General features: G+C 39.1%; 1 protein-coding gene across 1 annotated transcript in view; it reads left to right on the forward strand.

Moving 5' to 3' along the window:
- Positions 1–878: 878 nt before the first annotated feature.
- The window catches only part of gabrg1 (gamma-aminobutyric acid type A receptor subunit gamma1), a 30,356-nt gene continuing 13,820 nt past the window's right edge, over positions 879–17,414 (forward strand). The window contains exons 1-3 of the mRNA XM_029494527.1: positions 879–1,197; positions 11,856–12,016; positions 17,006–17,073. Of these exons, the coding sequence (XP_029350387.1) occupies positions 1,121–1,197; positions 11,856–12,016; positions 17,006–17,073 (306 nt within the window). The 5' untranslated portion in view covers positions 879–1,120. The remainder of the gene's footprint in view (positions 1,198–11,855; positions 12,017–17,005; positions 17,074–17,414) is intronic.

Below are 17,414 nucleotides of genomic sequence, written 5' to 3' on the forward strand. Positions count from 1 at the left end.
ATTGTATATAAACTTTTTAGCATCCCATGGTAGTGTGCAATACTAAAAAAAAAACAAAACAAAACAATAAATAAATACATAAATGAACAAAACAAAAAAAACACCACATGTTGCATTAGAGATTTCTTGTAAACCCCTAACCCTGTTAAATATGATACAATATCAATTTACTAAGAGGATCTCAGAGTTCATTGGCACAGACTCTACCTCTATTAATCCCATTTACGGTACTTTTCAGCCTATCAACCAGTTTACTGCCTGTTAATGGCATTGTATCTAGACCACCAACCTGAGTAAGTCATTTGAACCATATCAGGGGTATTTTTTTTATGTTGCCTCATAGGTTGTCTGACATCAATTATTAATCATTTGAGATTAAGGTAATAATTTGTCATGATATACAGTGAAGGTGTACTGAGAATAACAACTCAGTGAAATCATCCATGTCGTAGAGACTGATATGCCAGTATCAATTGTGTAACTGCTAGTTACAAACAGCAAACATTAGCATGAACTGTTGTCCACGAATGAGCGGTCGTATAGAAATGTTGTGAGTACATCAAAAATTCCTTTACACAGCATCTATTTCAGGAGGTGTGTGTGTGTGTTTGCGTGCATTTGTAGAGACGGTGCACTAACAATCTGTACTCAACCATGCTTTAGCGAGGAGCTCCTCTCACGGTGGCACCAAAAGGGGGAACTGAAACTGTTTTAAAAGAAACGATAGTGGCTGATGGCGTATTAAGACTGACTCCTAAGAGTTGACTCTACAATATAATCTTTATGCTTGTATGTGGTAAATGGAATTGTGACAAATATGTAAACACGTATTCAGAGACGTTATTGCGCTATAATTAGACAGCGTGAATATTCGATTCAGGACGTGTTCTAAAGAGACATCATCACAGCAGCCTCTTAGCGCCACTGCAGATCGACTAGAGCCGAGTCAGCGCTCGCTCCACCGCCCCCCCAGCAGACACAAACCCACACACCATGGACGCAGCTCTTACATCCCTCCTTCGCTACGTGTAACCAGCTGCATAGACGCGACTAGACAAAACAAAGACTCGATTTCTTCCTCGACTCGGACACCTTTGAGTGCTTTCCCCGCCAGGAGAGAATGACGCGGCTTTTTGTCAGAGCCGTGGAGGACAAAGCCAGAAATCCCTGGCTGCTCCTCGTGCTCCTCGGGCTGTGGTGAGTGTATATTGATGCGATGTCTCCCTAGCCCCCTTCTCCATCACGGAGAAAGGTTCGTCAGGGTTAATGGCTACTGTTGCTGAAGCTCGTGTCCTTGCACAGATCCGAACTCTAATGTTGTACCTGTCAACACAGCGGTTTAGTATGTTGGCTTATGGAGCCTCGGGGGAGTAAGTCTGAGAGCGTCATGCTTTTTTAAATGAATCGACCTCGAGCTGTTTGTTTGAATTTGTCCGATCCGCTTATTATTTTTTTTTCCCATGAGTTTGCCACAAACACAAGATGGTTTGATTATACCTGTATCTCCCTCTGAGTACAGTGTGCATACAACACCACAATGTTACAACACAGGACACAGGTGAGGCCTGTGTCACATGTAATAAATATTGCCACACTGCAGACCCTTTAAGCAATGGAGTGTGGGAAGTATGAGCGCCTATGAGATTCATAATAAAAGATAAATAAATAAAAAGGAAATCAGTCAATCATAGATCGGACTATGGGGATTTTCAAGAGGTTTTTTGTAAAATTAAGGTTAAATTTCTATTTGATGAATTTCAGTTCAGTTTCAGCTTATTTATTGCAAGTTGTATTTGCCATTTGGTCTTCTTTTTTTTATTATTATACATTTATTATACATTTAGCAATTTGCATTACCTGTAGAAATGTAAAGACAGAGAAGAGTGAGACTTATTTGAGAAATTAACCTCTTGAAGTCAAACTGACCACCTGTTATCTCGCATGCATTTGAATAGCTTCTTCACAGTGTGTGTCACTGCTCATAGTTCCTCCTGTGTTAAGTATCAAGCCAAGATGAGCAGAGAGTAGAAAGTCTTTTTTGTCCCCAAAGGATAATTTATTTTGCCGACTTAAAGGAATTTAAATAGTATTCTCTATTCCATTTTCTTGTGGAAACATGATTGGGTGATTTTTGGACCTATTTCAAAATCTGGCAGCCCACCAGGACACAGCAGCTAAGCATCGAAAGCTCTTATTCTGAGTGATATACCTCCAAACTGTAGCTTCCCAGATAGCAAAATCACATTGAATCAAGTTCCCGTTTCCAACAGTTTCTCCCCACTCAGTGAAACACTCGCTGAAAAACCAACTCTAGTGATTGGCAGTTCTATTCTTAGTAACGTGAAGACACTGGCGGCCATAGTTAAGTGTATCCTGGGGGCCAGAGCAGGCGACATCCAGTCTTATCTGAAAATGCTGGCTAAAGATAAGCGTAAAATGGTAAAATTGTTATTAACATTGGCAGTAACACCCAACTTTGCCAGTCAGAGGTCACAAAGTATGTGGAATCTGTATTTAACTTTGCTAAAACAATGTTGGACACTGTAGATTTCTTTGGCCCCCTCGCCAATGGGACCAGTGTCATAATTCAACTGCTGGCTGTTGAGGTGGTGTCTCGAAAACAATGTGAGCTACATAGACAACTGGAAAACTTTGTGGAGCTGACCTGGTCTGATTAGGAGAGACGGTGTCCAACCAACTGTGGGTGGTGCCACTCTCATATCTGGGAATATGGCCAAATTTATTAGAAAGCTAAAACCTTGACAACCCTGAGTTGAGACCAGGAGGCAGAGCTGTAGTTAAACACTCTTGTCTGCGTCTCAGTCAGATAGCAAAACCACGTTGAATCAATGTTGATTTATGGTCAGGCAGAAACTCTACATTAAAACCCGACATTGAAATGGCATTGAAAACACTTGTAATGATCAATGTTGAATCAACGCCATATTTTCAACCACATCTGACACTGACTCAACACTGATTCAAACATCATCTCTATGGCATTCTACATGCAAATTTTCAACAGATATAAATACTGCTACTATTTTAACTCAGAATTACCTTTGTGTGCTTTAATTTGAACCACAAAATAAACAATTTTAACATTAGAGTTACTAAAAAAATAACAGAGCACATTGTTTTGATTCTCACATTTATTCTGAAAACTTGTGAAACAACAGTAACAACTGAATTGAATAACAGAACGATTAAAATAATGCATTGTTTCAGTGGGGGGTGAGGGGCTACCTTAATTTTTCCTTGGAGTCCTCCTGAAACCTCCCTCTAGATCAGAATTATATCTAAGCCACTTTTTGACAGTGTTGCTGAACTCCAGGTGGGACAGCTTGTGGTCAAACTGTCTGGCTGCAGCTGAAAGATAAAAAAAAAATAATACCTACAATGTGGACATTGTGCTTAAACATTTTTAATGATCATCAAACATGATTGAGTGTGATTTCAGACATTTTATGACCAATTTCTACTCTTTATGGACATACAAAGTTTTTACGTTAAGCTAACTTTGTGTGCTAAGAGCTTAACCTGGGTGGCTAACACTGAATTAAATATGCCTGTTAATATGAAACGTTATCAAAATTTAATGAACTCACCCACAAAACAGACTGAGTTAGGAAAATTATTCTCTCCTTACCAAAAGAGAAGCAGGACCGACAGATTTTTTTCCCATTTTAATATTCGTGGATTCATTGGTGTTGATCATTAATAAGTCGTCTGGTCATGGTGAATTATTGAGGAAATTATTGTCTCCAATCTAGAAGCAAACGCTTTTGAAACGATTTTAACATCATGATTGATCAGTGACAGAGGTCGGTAGCTCAAAGGGAGTGTTGACTCTTTATCTGTTTTAGAATTAATTTAATTGCAGCTGTATTCATTTGGACTCTTATATAGCCAGTGCTCTTTATCGCTGTCACTCTCCTGAAGAATATAGGCAACAACAGTGACCAGAAATGTTTCATAAATTTGGTCGGGAAGCCATCCAGTCCTGGGGCCTGCCCGCCTGCATACTTTCTTTTAGTGATCAACAGTTTTTTATTTATGTGTTATTTTTTTTTACAGCTGTTAGTCCTGCCAAGTAAACAACATTTTCTTTGTGAGAGAAATTTAACTGAGAGTCATTGTTAATTAAGAGCACCCTTGGAGAGCATGGGACTGCCTTCTTGCATAGAAGAGTGATCAATAGATGAGTTAACGACTGCATTCATATCCGCACTGATGACAAATTTATTTTCGGACAGTTCAAGTACGGTGGTGGTTAAATTAGGGAAGAAAAGAGGATCAAAAATGGTTGGGGCATATACTGAAACAAAGGCTATCTTATTTCCATATATCACAGTTTTAAGGATAGAAACTACCATCCATAGTCCCCACTGAACCCAAAATATGAAGTGATAGTTTCCTTCTAAACATTATCAAGGAGCCATTGGTTTTAGAGTCAGCGAGTTATGACACAGCAACATAATAATACTTTTTAGCAAATGTAGATATAGTGGACATTGTGAGATGTGCTTCTTGTATAAATGCAATCTATGTGCTTCCGATGAAGATAATCCAGACAGCATGCCCTCTTATTTGGCAAATTTAAGCTGCAGACATTCCACGGCACTAAAGAAAGTTCAGTCATCTGTAAGGTTATACAGATGTGTGGTTACAACAGGATTTAGAAGTGACACAGAGCAGAATGAACTGGTAAGACATGGAATAAAAAAAAAAAAAAGACATTACTGGACATAGACAAAAATTACAGAAGTACATAAAGAAAAACATTATCCCAAATTGGTCGCCACAGGGCCCATCTTCCGCTTCTCTGGTGCATAAGGAGCTTACATCGTCAGTGTTTCTAAGTAATTGTAAGGGCAACTCAAATTCTGACACCGTCCCTATAATAGACCAAAATTGAGGCTCACAATGCCCCTCGTCACCCCCCCGCTGCTATCCATAATGGTATCACCTCATTGACCATTTCACCTCTGACATTAATAATGGAAGCCGAGGAAACACAAATTTTTCTCATTGTCACAAGTTCCTATTTCTGAAAATTACATTTTGACCTTGCAAGGAGGGAGAAAATGCAAGAAAGAAAGAGAAAAAGAAACACATTAACAATTCTATTGCTGACGTGTTGGGAATCACCGTCCCATATTCCCTACATAGTATTGTCCAGAGTTATGCCACTCGTTGTTGCAGGAAATACACGCCGGTAAAGTTAATGGACCATGTAATTTAGTAGGAATCCTCTTCAAACAAAAGTAATAAAGTCTCAGTTCATCATGATATTGTGGTGAAAGATTGTTCATTAAGTGTTACAGTCTGGACGTAGACGGAAAGGATAAGTACATCTTAACTCCACTCCGTGTGCACGTTGCTGAGGTTGAAGATACCTCAACTGACCGGTGAGAGATTCAGCCTCTTGCGGATCATCGAAGAAAATAATGCTGTTTTCATGAAGAATGCAAAATCGATAAGGATATGCAAAGGTTCGGAACATGTCCTCCAGAAAGACTTAAATTGCTTGATCAAACTCCTTGCACCTCCGTCGGATTTCTGCGGACAGGTGTTGGCGAAAGGTGAGCTTGGCCTTTTCCTCGAAGATTGTGATTTTCTTTGCTGCCTGTAATATTGTTTCTTTATCTCTGAACCTTAAGAAACAGATTAAGATGGGTCTTGGGAGGTTCTCAGGCTCTGGCTGTGGTCGTAGGGAACAATGCGCTCTCTAACTCTAGTGGATTATCCAGGGAGCGTTTTAGCCAGTTGGGCAACTTCTGCTGAGTATATTGGAGTAAATTGCCTTGTCTGCCCTCTTCCTGTTCCAGGAGACCCAGTAGAATCGAGTCTCCCCTTCTTCCCCTGTTTTCTAGATTGTCAGTCTTAACTTCCAGTAATTTTATCACTTTTTCTGCTCAGTGTAGAGCTCGTTTTGTAGATTTTAAATTGTCTTCTAATGTTCGAAATCCTGTGCTCGGCTTCATCCATGCGTTGCTCCTGTTTCTCAAGTATCTGGTTAGTTGCTGTTAGAGCTTCTTTCATTGTTGAAACTTGAGTAGTCACACTTTCCAATTAATTGTCAATACCATCAAGATGACTCAATATCACAGAGTGTTGAGTTTTTAGCTTTAACATTATTTCAACAAGAGATGGGTCATTCTCTTCAGGTTCTTGCACAGCTTGTTTTGGGTTAGGGTTAGGGTTAGGGTTTGGGTCCTTGAGGTTTGATTTGAGATTTGCCTCATTGGCCTTTCGTTGTATTCGTCTTTGATGTTTTCTTAAAATCTTGATTCTCGTTTTCCAGAATTCTTTGTCTTTAGTCTTTGCTCGAAGGTCCGGTTAAAATGTTGTATAGTATTCACTGAGTGGAGGTATGAGCTCAAATTATTCACTGAGATATTTCAGAGCTGCTGGCTCAAGCAGCCATCTTGCTTCCTCCCTAACACCCCAACAGCTGCATACTTTCTAATGTAATTAATAGCTCATAAATGTTCAGTGGTGCATCCAAGAAGTTTTTGTTCTTCACTTAGTTAAGGCAGATTTACATTTTTGAGAAAGTCCTGGAATCCTTCTAGGTTTAGGTTGTTTGTTGCTGAATACAGCTTTTAGCTAGAAGCTATATATTACTGACTTCCTGGGTTGATTGTGTATATTGTGCAATTTTTCAAAAATTGATACACTTATAGTGATACATTCGCCTTATGGCGATTAATATTAAAGGGTACATTGCAGGTTATTTTTTTCCCCCAGATTTATATATAATCTTGTCTAAAAAATACCATTTGAAAAGTTAATGGAGGTTTCAACATTTTTTTCAAGACATGAGAGCACGAGTTTAGTCCAAAAAGTGACAGTTTTTAGCTAGGCCTCTAAAAACACTCTTTTCAACTTTTTCAACACTGTGTTATATTACAGAGGCAGAGGGAGCTATATGCTAAGCTTTGCCATCACCCAGTGTGGGAGTAGGTAGTTATCAGTCAGAGCGGTCGTGTTATAGAGAGTCGGTGTGTTTTCAGTAGTGTTGTGTTGCATTCATTTTTCGTTATCATGACAAATGATTGCTATCTTTCGTGCCTGGGTGCGTTTTGTGCAGCTGAAGAGATGGGACTTCATGGCTGCATCAGCTGCAACAAACGTGGTTGTGTGTGGCTCTCACTTTAGACCGGAGGATTTAGACCTCATCTCAGTTGTCCGAAGCAGGCTCTGGTTTAACTTTTTAACTCTAAGCTCTGTCATACAGGAAGGTTTTAAGCCTGGTCTTGAAAATTGCTAAAGATATTGGTTCCATTGAAGAGGAGACTGATAACTGAAAGATCTGCCTCCTGATTTACTCTTGGAGACTCTTGGAGACCAAGGTTTCTTAGAGTGGAGCTGGAAGCCAAATAATACCGTCCAGACTGATTACATGATTAGACAGGGTTTCTCTGAGGTTCTTAGGGCTGAGTACAATAACTTCAGTTTTGTCAGAATTAAGGAGTAAAAGATTTTGGGTCATCCACAATTTTATGCCTTCAAGAGATTTCTATAGTCTGACTATCTGACTGACTTCATTTGGCTTCATTGATAAATACAACTGAGTGTCATCTGCATAACAGTGGAATTTGATGCTGTGTTTCCTGATAACGTTGCCTAGAGGAAGCAGATAAAGAATAAAGAGGATAGGTCCAAGTAACTGGCTATAGTGCATGGGGAGGAGCTCTTGTTAAGATGAACAAACTGATGTCTATCTGCTAAATAGGATTTGAACCACCTTAGTGCAGTTCCTTTCATGCCAATTTAATATTTGAGTCTCTGTAGTAAAATGTTATGATCTATGGTGTCGAATGCAGCACTGAGATCTAAAGGAAGTATGGAGGCTGATCCACTGTCTGAAGCCATTAGAATACCATTGGAGACTTTAACCAGCGCTTTTTCTGTGCTGTGATGGGCTAGTCATTTAATTGGTTTGCTACTGCTTTCTCAATTGCTTTAGAGATGAACAGAAGGTTCTATATTAGTCTATAGTTTGCCAAAACATCTGGATCAAGATTTGGCTTTTTAAGCTGGGGTTTGATGACTGCGGTCTTAAGAGCCTGAGTTACATAATACAAAGATAAGGTCAAATTAATCAGATATAAAATGAACGACTCATTTAAGTAAAAAATCTCTTTAAAGAGGCTAGTTGGTCTGAGAACTCTGAGAAATTCTGCAATAAAAATGATTCCAGATGTAAAATAGGCGTTACAGTTGATTCAGGAATTGCTGTATTCAGAAGGAGATAATGCCGGTAAGAGCTGATGAAGAGTTGATGAATTCTTTCTCCGATTGTTAAAATTTTATTTGTAAAAAAGTACATAAAATAATTACTGGAACTGGAAGTAATGCCATCCAGATTGATGAGATGAGACAACCCTAGATAATCCTCACCCAAGTACAGTAACTACAGTTTTGTCTGAATTTAGAAATAAAAAGTTACAGGTCATCCAGACTTTTGTCTTCAAGACATGTCTGCAGACTATCTGACTAACGTCAATGACTTCATTGATAAATACAGCTCTGCATTACAATGGAAATTGATTCTGTGTTTCCTGATAATGGTTCCTAATGGAAGCAGATATAGGTTGAAGGAACTCCATAGTTGGCAATAGTGCATGAGGTGGAGCTATTGTTCACATGGAGAAACTGATATTAGTTGGCTTATGTGGAGTTTCCGACACACAGGATCTACTAAAATATTTTTATGAGTTAATACAAACTCATCAGCCAGCATGGCAGCTTCAGCAAGTGACACTTTTTTTTTTTTACTCATTCCAATTACAATGCAGTCTGAAAGCCACTTTTTAAAGCATCTCGCAGCTACACAAATTCTTTCACTTTGCTGGCCTAGCACTATTTATTAAAAAGCCATACTTTATTATATGTCAGCTCCATATTAATCAGTTTGACACTCTTTTCACAGTTTCTGAATTTTGGTCTGTAAGCTTCAGTCACTAACTTGTATGCATGTAATAGTGGTCTTCAAAACACCATAGTTTAAAACCCTTTTCAGACCAGCGGGAGCGCCCGCAATATCATTTGCATTTCTATTTTCAAATGGCGGTAGAATTGCAACCAAATAAGATAGAGCAATATTTTTTTTATATTAAACTGGAGGGGTGACACCTTAATACCAGGCTGTCAGTGTGTTCCGGAGCGCTGTTTCTTTGTGACATTCGGTTTCCAAAAAAACACAGAGAAAGCGCAAACAACAAAACTATTGGAATCTATGCTGCAGCTGTTTACTGCACCTCCGATGATGAAATATACGCCATTTGATTGTAAACATGAACTATCACACGTGTTTCTTGTGTGTCACCTCTCACCACACAACCTGGGATAATCAGAAGTGACATAATTTTCATGGGAGTTGTAGTTTTTCCCGCGCTGAACTATTAGCTTTAGCCTTTAGACGTAGTCACTCTCGCTCATATCTTAATTCTTGCTCTTATAAAAAAAACTTTGACACACACAGCCCACTCATGCCAGACCCACTACACACTCATCACACACTCCATACACACTCCCACACACAATTATAGATCATGGAAGTGCTAAAAAAGTTTTACACCCAAATTATGGCTTTGGATGAAGATCACCACTCATCTGGTCTAGATTCTGCCGACAGTGGAGATGAAGCCAACTTTGTTGAATATATATATATATATATATATATATATATATATTTTATTTTTTTTATTTTTTTCCCAGAGAGAGAAAGAGAGAGTTAGAGACAAGTTAGGAAAATATTAGGGTGGCCATATTTTGATTTCCAAAAAAGAGGACACTCAGCCCCGCCTCCAGATACTAAAATGATACATTACGTTTACTGAAAGATGCCATAGAATTGCAAAAATTGTGCCTTCTCTTTATGGATAGAATATGATATAGAATGGATTGAAAATTAATATACTACTAATATACAACTGAAAGAATTTCATGCCAAATATGAAGAATTCTTATATTACTTGCTGGAAACATCTAACAAATTGTGTGCAGTGTTGATGATGTTCAACACAATAAAATGATTTTCATTTATTCTCATTAGTTGCACTTTTCATGGATGAACATAGTCTTATATGAAGATATTTATCCTCAGAAGTACCTAGCACACTTAGACACTGGATTGATTATTGTAAATAGTTTATTTTAAGAAACATACCATATTTTTGTTAATTGTGCAAAATGTAAATTTTTGGTGCAGACAAAAAAAATGTGTGTATCTCTGAAACTAAGCAATGAACACACCCAAAATAACTTTTCTGTGGTTTGAAAGGACTTTGCAACTCTTTTACCTTTACAATTTTGAGGGATACAGCTATACCATTTCTGTATATGGGAAAATGTATTTTTAAAAAACTATTTTATTAATTTTCTTTTGTTTATTGCAGTTTCTAGCAACTTAAAATTTTGTTAATATGGTCATAGGTCAATACATATTGTTAAAATTTGGAATCTAAGGATTGTATTGATGTATAGCAAATTAAAATACTCCAAAAAATGGCAACACAGCATGTAAAATTGTAAAAGGCAGGTCACATAGGGTTAAACTCTGATCCAGTGAGAGTGCAGCACAGGCTGCTTGAGCTTTCCCACACATATTTTGGCCAAATTAAGGTGGTGGTTTTGCACCCAAAGCATAACAATTGGAATCTACCTCAGACTCTAAATAATGGAGCAAGTTCAATATGCCAAGACATCAATACTATTTGTTATACTTTTTTTTTTTTATTAAAATTTTGATTGAGAAAGTCAAGGATAATGAAGTTACCATTGTCAGTTCCTTGCCCTGAAGTGGTAAAAAAAAAATTAAAAAAGCATATATATAAAAAATACAAGAAAATCATATATAAGGTAAATAGTACATGGATTTAATAACATTAGAATATAATTTAAAGCTTTACAATATAAATGCTGACACAAAGTCAATAGAACATGAATTTAATAACATCAGAACATAATTTAAAACTTTACAACATAGGTGCTGATACAGGCACCTGTCAACACTCACATTATAATTAGAACATTGGGCCATTTTTTCATGGTAAAGTACAAAGCAGTTACACTCACTGTTCATGCAAAGGTAGACTTCGCAGATCCTTCAGACAACATTTGACCTCAGAATGTTGCCTTTTCTGCTGCAGTACTTGCAGGTCCGCTGTTCGGCATGTACAGGGGCATGGAAGATCAAAGCACATGCTCCCATTTGGGGTATGGCTGGAGTGTCCCCGGACAGGCTGAGGGATGTCATCACTGCTGTTCAGGCTGTCAAAAGATGAGGATGAGCTTCTTCTGGAGATAGACTGGACTTGTCCGTTGTCACTGGCCCCCCTGTACACCTGCATTCTGAAATCTTTCAGAGACCAGCCATTCACACCAAGGGCCTTGCAATCACACTTGTACACTAATAATAATAATTTTTCTTATAAAGTGCTTTCCATCAAAGTGCTGTACAACAAGTAAAATAAAAACACATTAAAACTACCCAGGCATTTCCTATGCTGACATCAATGATGTACGCAAACAGACACATGTACCACCTCTTGGACTTCATGGCGGTGCAGTAGAGGTGTACCAGCATGTCACACTTATCAATGCCCCTCAACTCCTGACAGCTGGTCTTGTTGCTTCCCATGTACCTGCAGGGCTGGCCTCAGAGGTACTGTACCAGTACCTCCCGTACATCTTCCCAGCAACTCTTTGTGCATTGTTAAAATGTGAAAAAAACAATATGAAGTCAAAAGTAAAATAAACTAAACAAGTGTGAGTTGGTATTGGGAAGTAGAACTGAATAACATGTGCTTGTCTATCACTGTGTTTGTGCTTCTTCTCTACAGTGCAGCAATTGGAAACAGTAAACAGGAAGAGGAGGACTATGAAGATGTCCCCATAAACAAGACCTGGGTACTATCACCAAAGGTCTATGAGAGCGATGTGACTCTGATCTTGAATAAACTGCTTCAGGGCTATGACAACAAACTGCGACCTGACATTGGAGGCAAGTGGAACTCATTCTGTTATTCTGCGCAAATGTGTTTGTTAGAACTCAAGCAGCTGCAGGAGTCACAGTCAGAGTCAGTGTCAGAATCCTTGGTCTTTTCCATATCATTGAGCACACTGGAAATCCATCAGTGTAATAGTTTTAATGTGTCTATGGATATCAATGTGTAAGAAAGGATCCCTCTCTCATTTTTGGGCCCACTCGGCAGTGCGAGAGCCCTGTTGCATCTCTTGGTATTATTATTACTATGTGATCCTGAGTACTCAGCAGAGTGATAGCCCAAATGCATCCCTTGGTGTTATTATTATTGGGGCATGGGCACTCGACAGTGTGACAGCCTTATTGCATCCCTTATTATTGTTAACCATCCGCTGTTTCAATTGCCTTTTTGGGGACACTAACCATCATATAACCCAAAAAATCATGAAATTCAGACAGCATGTCAGGTTTGTGTGAAACTTAGATTTTTCATTGGGTACAGAAATGCACATCAAAAAATGGCTCAACAGCACCACCTTGAGAATCAAGAAAATTTTGCCCCTCAGTCTGTATTGATATGCATGGCACGTAAATTGGTAGATGTGTCGTGATGGACTGCACATGGACTGCAAGTGTCACGGACCAATACCCTCAACAGGAAGTATGCCATTTTGATTTGAAATTTAAATTTTTAGGCCAATTTTGACAATTACCATGCATCATACTTTAACAAACTCCTCCAATTTTCATCCAAATGACTTCATATTTGCTCAGTATCATCTGAAGACCATGATGATGTAAAACACTCACAGTGTGAGTGAAGTGTGAAACACAGTGAAGTGTGTTTTTCAGGCTTCCCCATATTTAGCCATAAAAGAGGAAGTACAAATAACTCCAGCATACACTGGCTGATCAGGCTAAATTCACCACACGCAATCAGAGCCATAAACACGTCTATGTATCAATAGTGAGTCAGACTTAGCACGCCACCAACTGGACACAGTAAGTCACTCTTAGGGGCTGTGCCTTATCGATGAATGAACAAACTCCTGCAATTTTAATCCAAATGACTTCACATTCACTGAGTATCATCGTAAGACTTTGAAGATGAAAAACTATCAAAATCCTTTTCATCTGTTATTCCTGAGGACATGGCGTCAATTTTAATGTGTCACTCCATCATACATTGTCCAATCTGCCCCAAATTTTGCACACGTACTGCATGCCAAATAAATTTAAATTAAATCATTTATATAGTGTCAAATTATAACAGTCATACACATCATATAAATGTAAAGTCACGGCACTTTACATATGTATATGAGGGCTAGACCAAACCTTTTATGGAGTTGTGAAAGAGACCCAACATATCCCTGCCCTACAATATTTCACATTTCATCTGCACAGGAATGCCTGTCAAAAATAGCCCAATGATGCCCTTGATGTTTGAGCTCCTCGCTCTTGTTTGAACGAGATTGATGAAAAATGGTACACACATCTATTATTGCCCGATGCACAAAAAAAGAATTTGACCCATACTTTTGGAAAAATTGGGCATTTATCCACCAAAACTGAAAAAAATAAGAAATAAGAAATACATGCAAAAAAAAAAAAGGTTTTGGGCTTTAAAGAGGTCAATTTAACAAAATTAAGATTAGGTAAGGCAAATCCAACTGGTTGATCAATTGTTTGCATAACACACTGAACTCAATGTAACAAAGGAAAACAAAGTAAATGATCATACTGACAGACTAACTAGACTAGACTATCTAGTGTGCCATAGACTAGAAAAATTGCAGTATACTAATCAAATTGTAAGTATGATACACTGTTTAATTTTGTTGTATCTGTAAACTGATGTGTGCACTATGACATTTTGCCTTTTTTGTTTTTGGTGTAACCCTGAGCGGGAATCCAATTCCCTGGCAGGGGTAAGCTTTTTGGGGGCCTCCAGAACAGGTTGCCAACATTTAGCTTTTAAAGTCACCTCAACCCCAAGCACGCTCTGAGTAGAGCAGTGAGAGGTTTAGCTTGGCAGGGGAGGCAACTGATTGGGTGGGTGGTGGATGTAGAAAGCGACAGCCTTAGTTCTGGGTTTCTTTCCCTGCTAGAGTCAATTGGCTTTTCACAGCATGTGAATGAACCCACTCACTTCTACAATCATATCCTTGATCTTGTTCTTTGGCATTGAAATTGACAAGCTACCAATACCATTACCTTATTACAGTTTATCTGAAGATGATGTGGCTAGATTTAAAGAGAACATTCAGTTATCATTCCCAACAATGCCATATCTAAATTCAAATGAGGATTTCTCCCATACGCAGGTTGATGACCTTGTGATTAGCACTATGGCCACACTGCGTTCAAATCTTGTTGATGCCACCCCTCTCAAAAATAAATCAAACAGAGAAGGGTGGCTCCATGGTATAGTTCCCAAATCCGTGCCTATAAGAAGACATCAAGGAAATTTGAAAGAAATTGGCGTTCCAGTAAGTCGGAAGAGTCTCACAGAGCCTGGAAAGATAGCTTAAGAACATATAAAAAAAGCTCTCAGCAGTGCTAGAAGTTCATATTACTCAGCACTCATAGAAGAAAACAAGAATATCCCCAGGTTTCTCTTCAGCACTGTAGCCAGGCTGACAGAGAGCCATAGCTCAGTTGAATCAGTGATCCCCTTAGCTCTAAGCAGTGATTATTTGATAGACTTTTCTACAGATAAAATTCTCACAATCAGAGAAATTATTCATCAGCTCTTTCCTACATTAGGCAAAAATCTCTGACTGAATACAGCAACTTCCAAATCAACTGCACGCTTCTTTTACATATGGAATCATTCTCACCTCTGAATCTCTCAGAGCTAGCTTCTATAGTTTCATCATCCACACCGCCAACCTGTCTATTAGACCCAGTACCAACTAGCCTCTTTAAAGAGATCTTTTATTTAATTGAGCCGTTCATTCTAGATTTGGTTAATCTGACTTTATTTCTGGGTTATGTACCTCAGGCTCTTAAGACCGTAGTCATCAAACCCCAGCTTAAAAAGCCTAATCTTGATCCAGATGTTTTGGCAAACTATAGACTAATATAGAACCTTCTGTTAATCTCTAAAGCAATTGAGAAAGCAGTAGCAAACCAATTAAACGACTAGCCCATCACAGCACAGAAACAGCACTGGTTAAAGTCTCCAATGGTATTCTAATGGCTTCAGACAATGGATCAGCCTCCATACTTCTCTTGCTGCTCAGTGCTCAGTGCTCAGTGCTGCATTCGACACCATAGATCATAACATTTTACTACAGAGACTCAAATATTAAATTGGCATGAAAGGAACTGCACTAAGGTGGTTCAAATTCTAATTAGCAGATAGACATCAGTTTGTTCATCTTAACAACAGCTCCTCCTCATACACTATAGCCAGTTATGGAGTCCCACATGGTTCAGTACTTGGACCAATCCTCTTTATTCTTTATCTGCTTCCTCTAGGCAACGTTATCAGGAAACACAGCATCAAATTCCACTGTTATGCAGATGACACTCAGTTGTATTTATCAATGAAGCCAAATGAAGTCAGTCAGATAGTCAGACTGCAGAAATCTCTTGAAGGCATAAAATTGTGGATGACCCAAAATCTTTTACTCCTTAATTCTGACAAAACTGAAGTTATTTTTTTAAATAATTGAGAAAGCCGTAGCAAAACAATTACAGGACCACCTGAATGGGAACGGTTTGTTTGAAGAGTTTCAGTCAGGATTTAGAGCCTATCATAACACAGAAACAACGCTGGTTAAAGCCACTGTCGCCAAGTGCTTGCTCATGGGGAAATCTAATCGGTCTTATTAAACCATTTCATAAAGAGTTTGGTCTAGACCTGCTCTATATCTAAAGTGCCTTGATGTAACTTTGCTATCATTTGGCGCTATACAAATGAATCTGATTTGATTTGATTTGACCCCTGATCATTTCATGCTGTATATGACGATGCCCTTTAGGTTGAAAAACGTGCCAGCCACGTTCCCACATTTTAATGCAGCTGGATGAGGTGCAAGGTGCAAGGTGTGCCTTGATAACGTGATCATTTGCACGAGTGGTTGGGCTAGTCACGTGTCCAGGTTGAGGAGAGCGTTCCAGCGGTTAGCAGAGGCTAACATGACCTTGAACCTAACAAAATGTGAGTTCAGTAAGGCCACAGTTTGATATTTAGGGAAACAGGTGGGTTGTGGTAAGGTCCGCCCATTGGAGGCTAAGATAGCAGCAGTGGTGACATATTCTGTCGCTTCCAGCAGGCAAGAGCACCACAGTTTTCTCGTCATGACCGGATATTACCAGTGCTTCTGTAGAAATTTCAAATTCGAGAAGGATGCCAGTGCATCTGGTGCTGAAACTGTGCAGCTTCAGGATGATGCGGACGGTGTTGCTCACCCAGTGTGTTTCTTTTCTGCAAAGTTTCAACAGTGTAAGTTGAAGTATTCCACCATCGAAAAAGAAACCCTGGCGAGGTTTCTTGCACTACAGCAGTTTGAGGTTTATGTGGAATGTAGTACACTCCCAGTGACAGTGCACACAGATCACAATCTTGTCTTCCTCAACCGGATGCATAACAACAACCAGCACCTCGTGTGGTGGGTGTTGTTAGGCCAGTGCTATAATACTGAGATCCAGCACATGTGTGGGGCTGATAATGTGGTGGCTGATGCTCAGTCCTGGAGTCCTGTACCGGTTGTGGGGTAAGTAAGACTGGCTAGTGTATTGTCTCCTGTAAGGGCCTTACCCCTCATTATTGTACAGGCAGGGGGCAGCGTTTTATAGGTGGGGTTGTTATGGCCCTAGTGCTGAAGTGTGTTTATTTGTGGGTGTGGCTGCTGCGCTCTCTCTAGCTCAAGGTGGATGGCTCCACCCCTGATACAGGAGTGATTGCTGATTGCCCCTCTCATAATTCAAAACATAATTCATATATATAAATGTGAATTGAAGCTGTGTGTCAGTGCAAGTTGTCTTGTGTTTCAGTGAGGCCAACAGTGATTGAAACAGCTGTGTATGTCAACAGCATTGGACCTGTGGACCCTATCAACATGGTGAGAATCACACTCCATTCATCCATACATCCATCTTTGTCCGCTTATCTGAGGTCAGGTCGCAGGGGAAGCAACTTCATGACAAACATACTCCTCAGCTCGTATTACAGACAATGGATGACAAAGCTCTTATATTATGAATCTTATATGACAACTCCAATTCGGTTTTATTTGTGTTTGTGTAGTTTAAGTTGTTACGATTCATCCTCTGAAGACTGAGAAAATGGTGGTAATTCAGATGTGAATGACTAAACAGAAAAGACAGCCTTCATGGTCATTGTGTACTCCAGTCAGTCCATTGCAGGGCCAAAACATCGAGACATACAGAGATGAACAACCAC

This window comes from Echeneis naucrates, chromosome 22 (assembly GCF_900963305.1).
Source record: "Echeneis naucrates chromosome 22, fEcheNa1.1, whole genome shotgun sequence".
Taxonomy (NCBI): Eukaryota; Metazoa; Chordata; class Actinopteri; order Carangiformes; family Echeneidae; genus Echeneis; species Echeneis naucrates.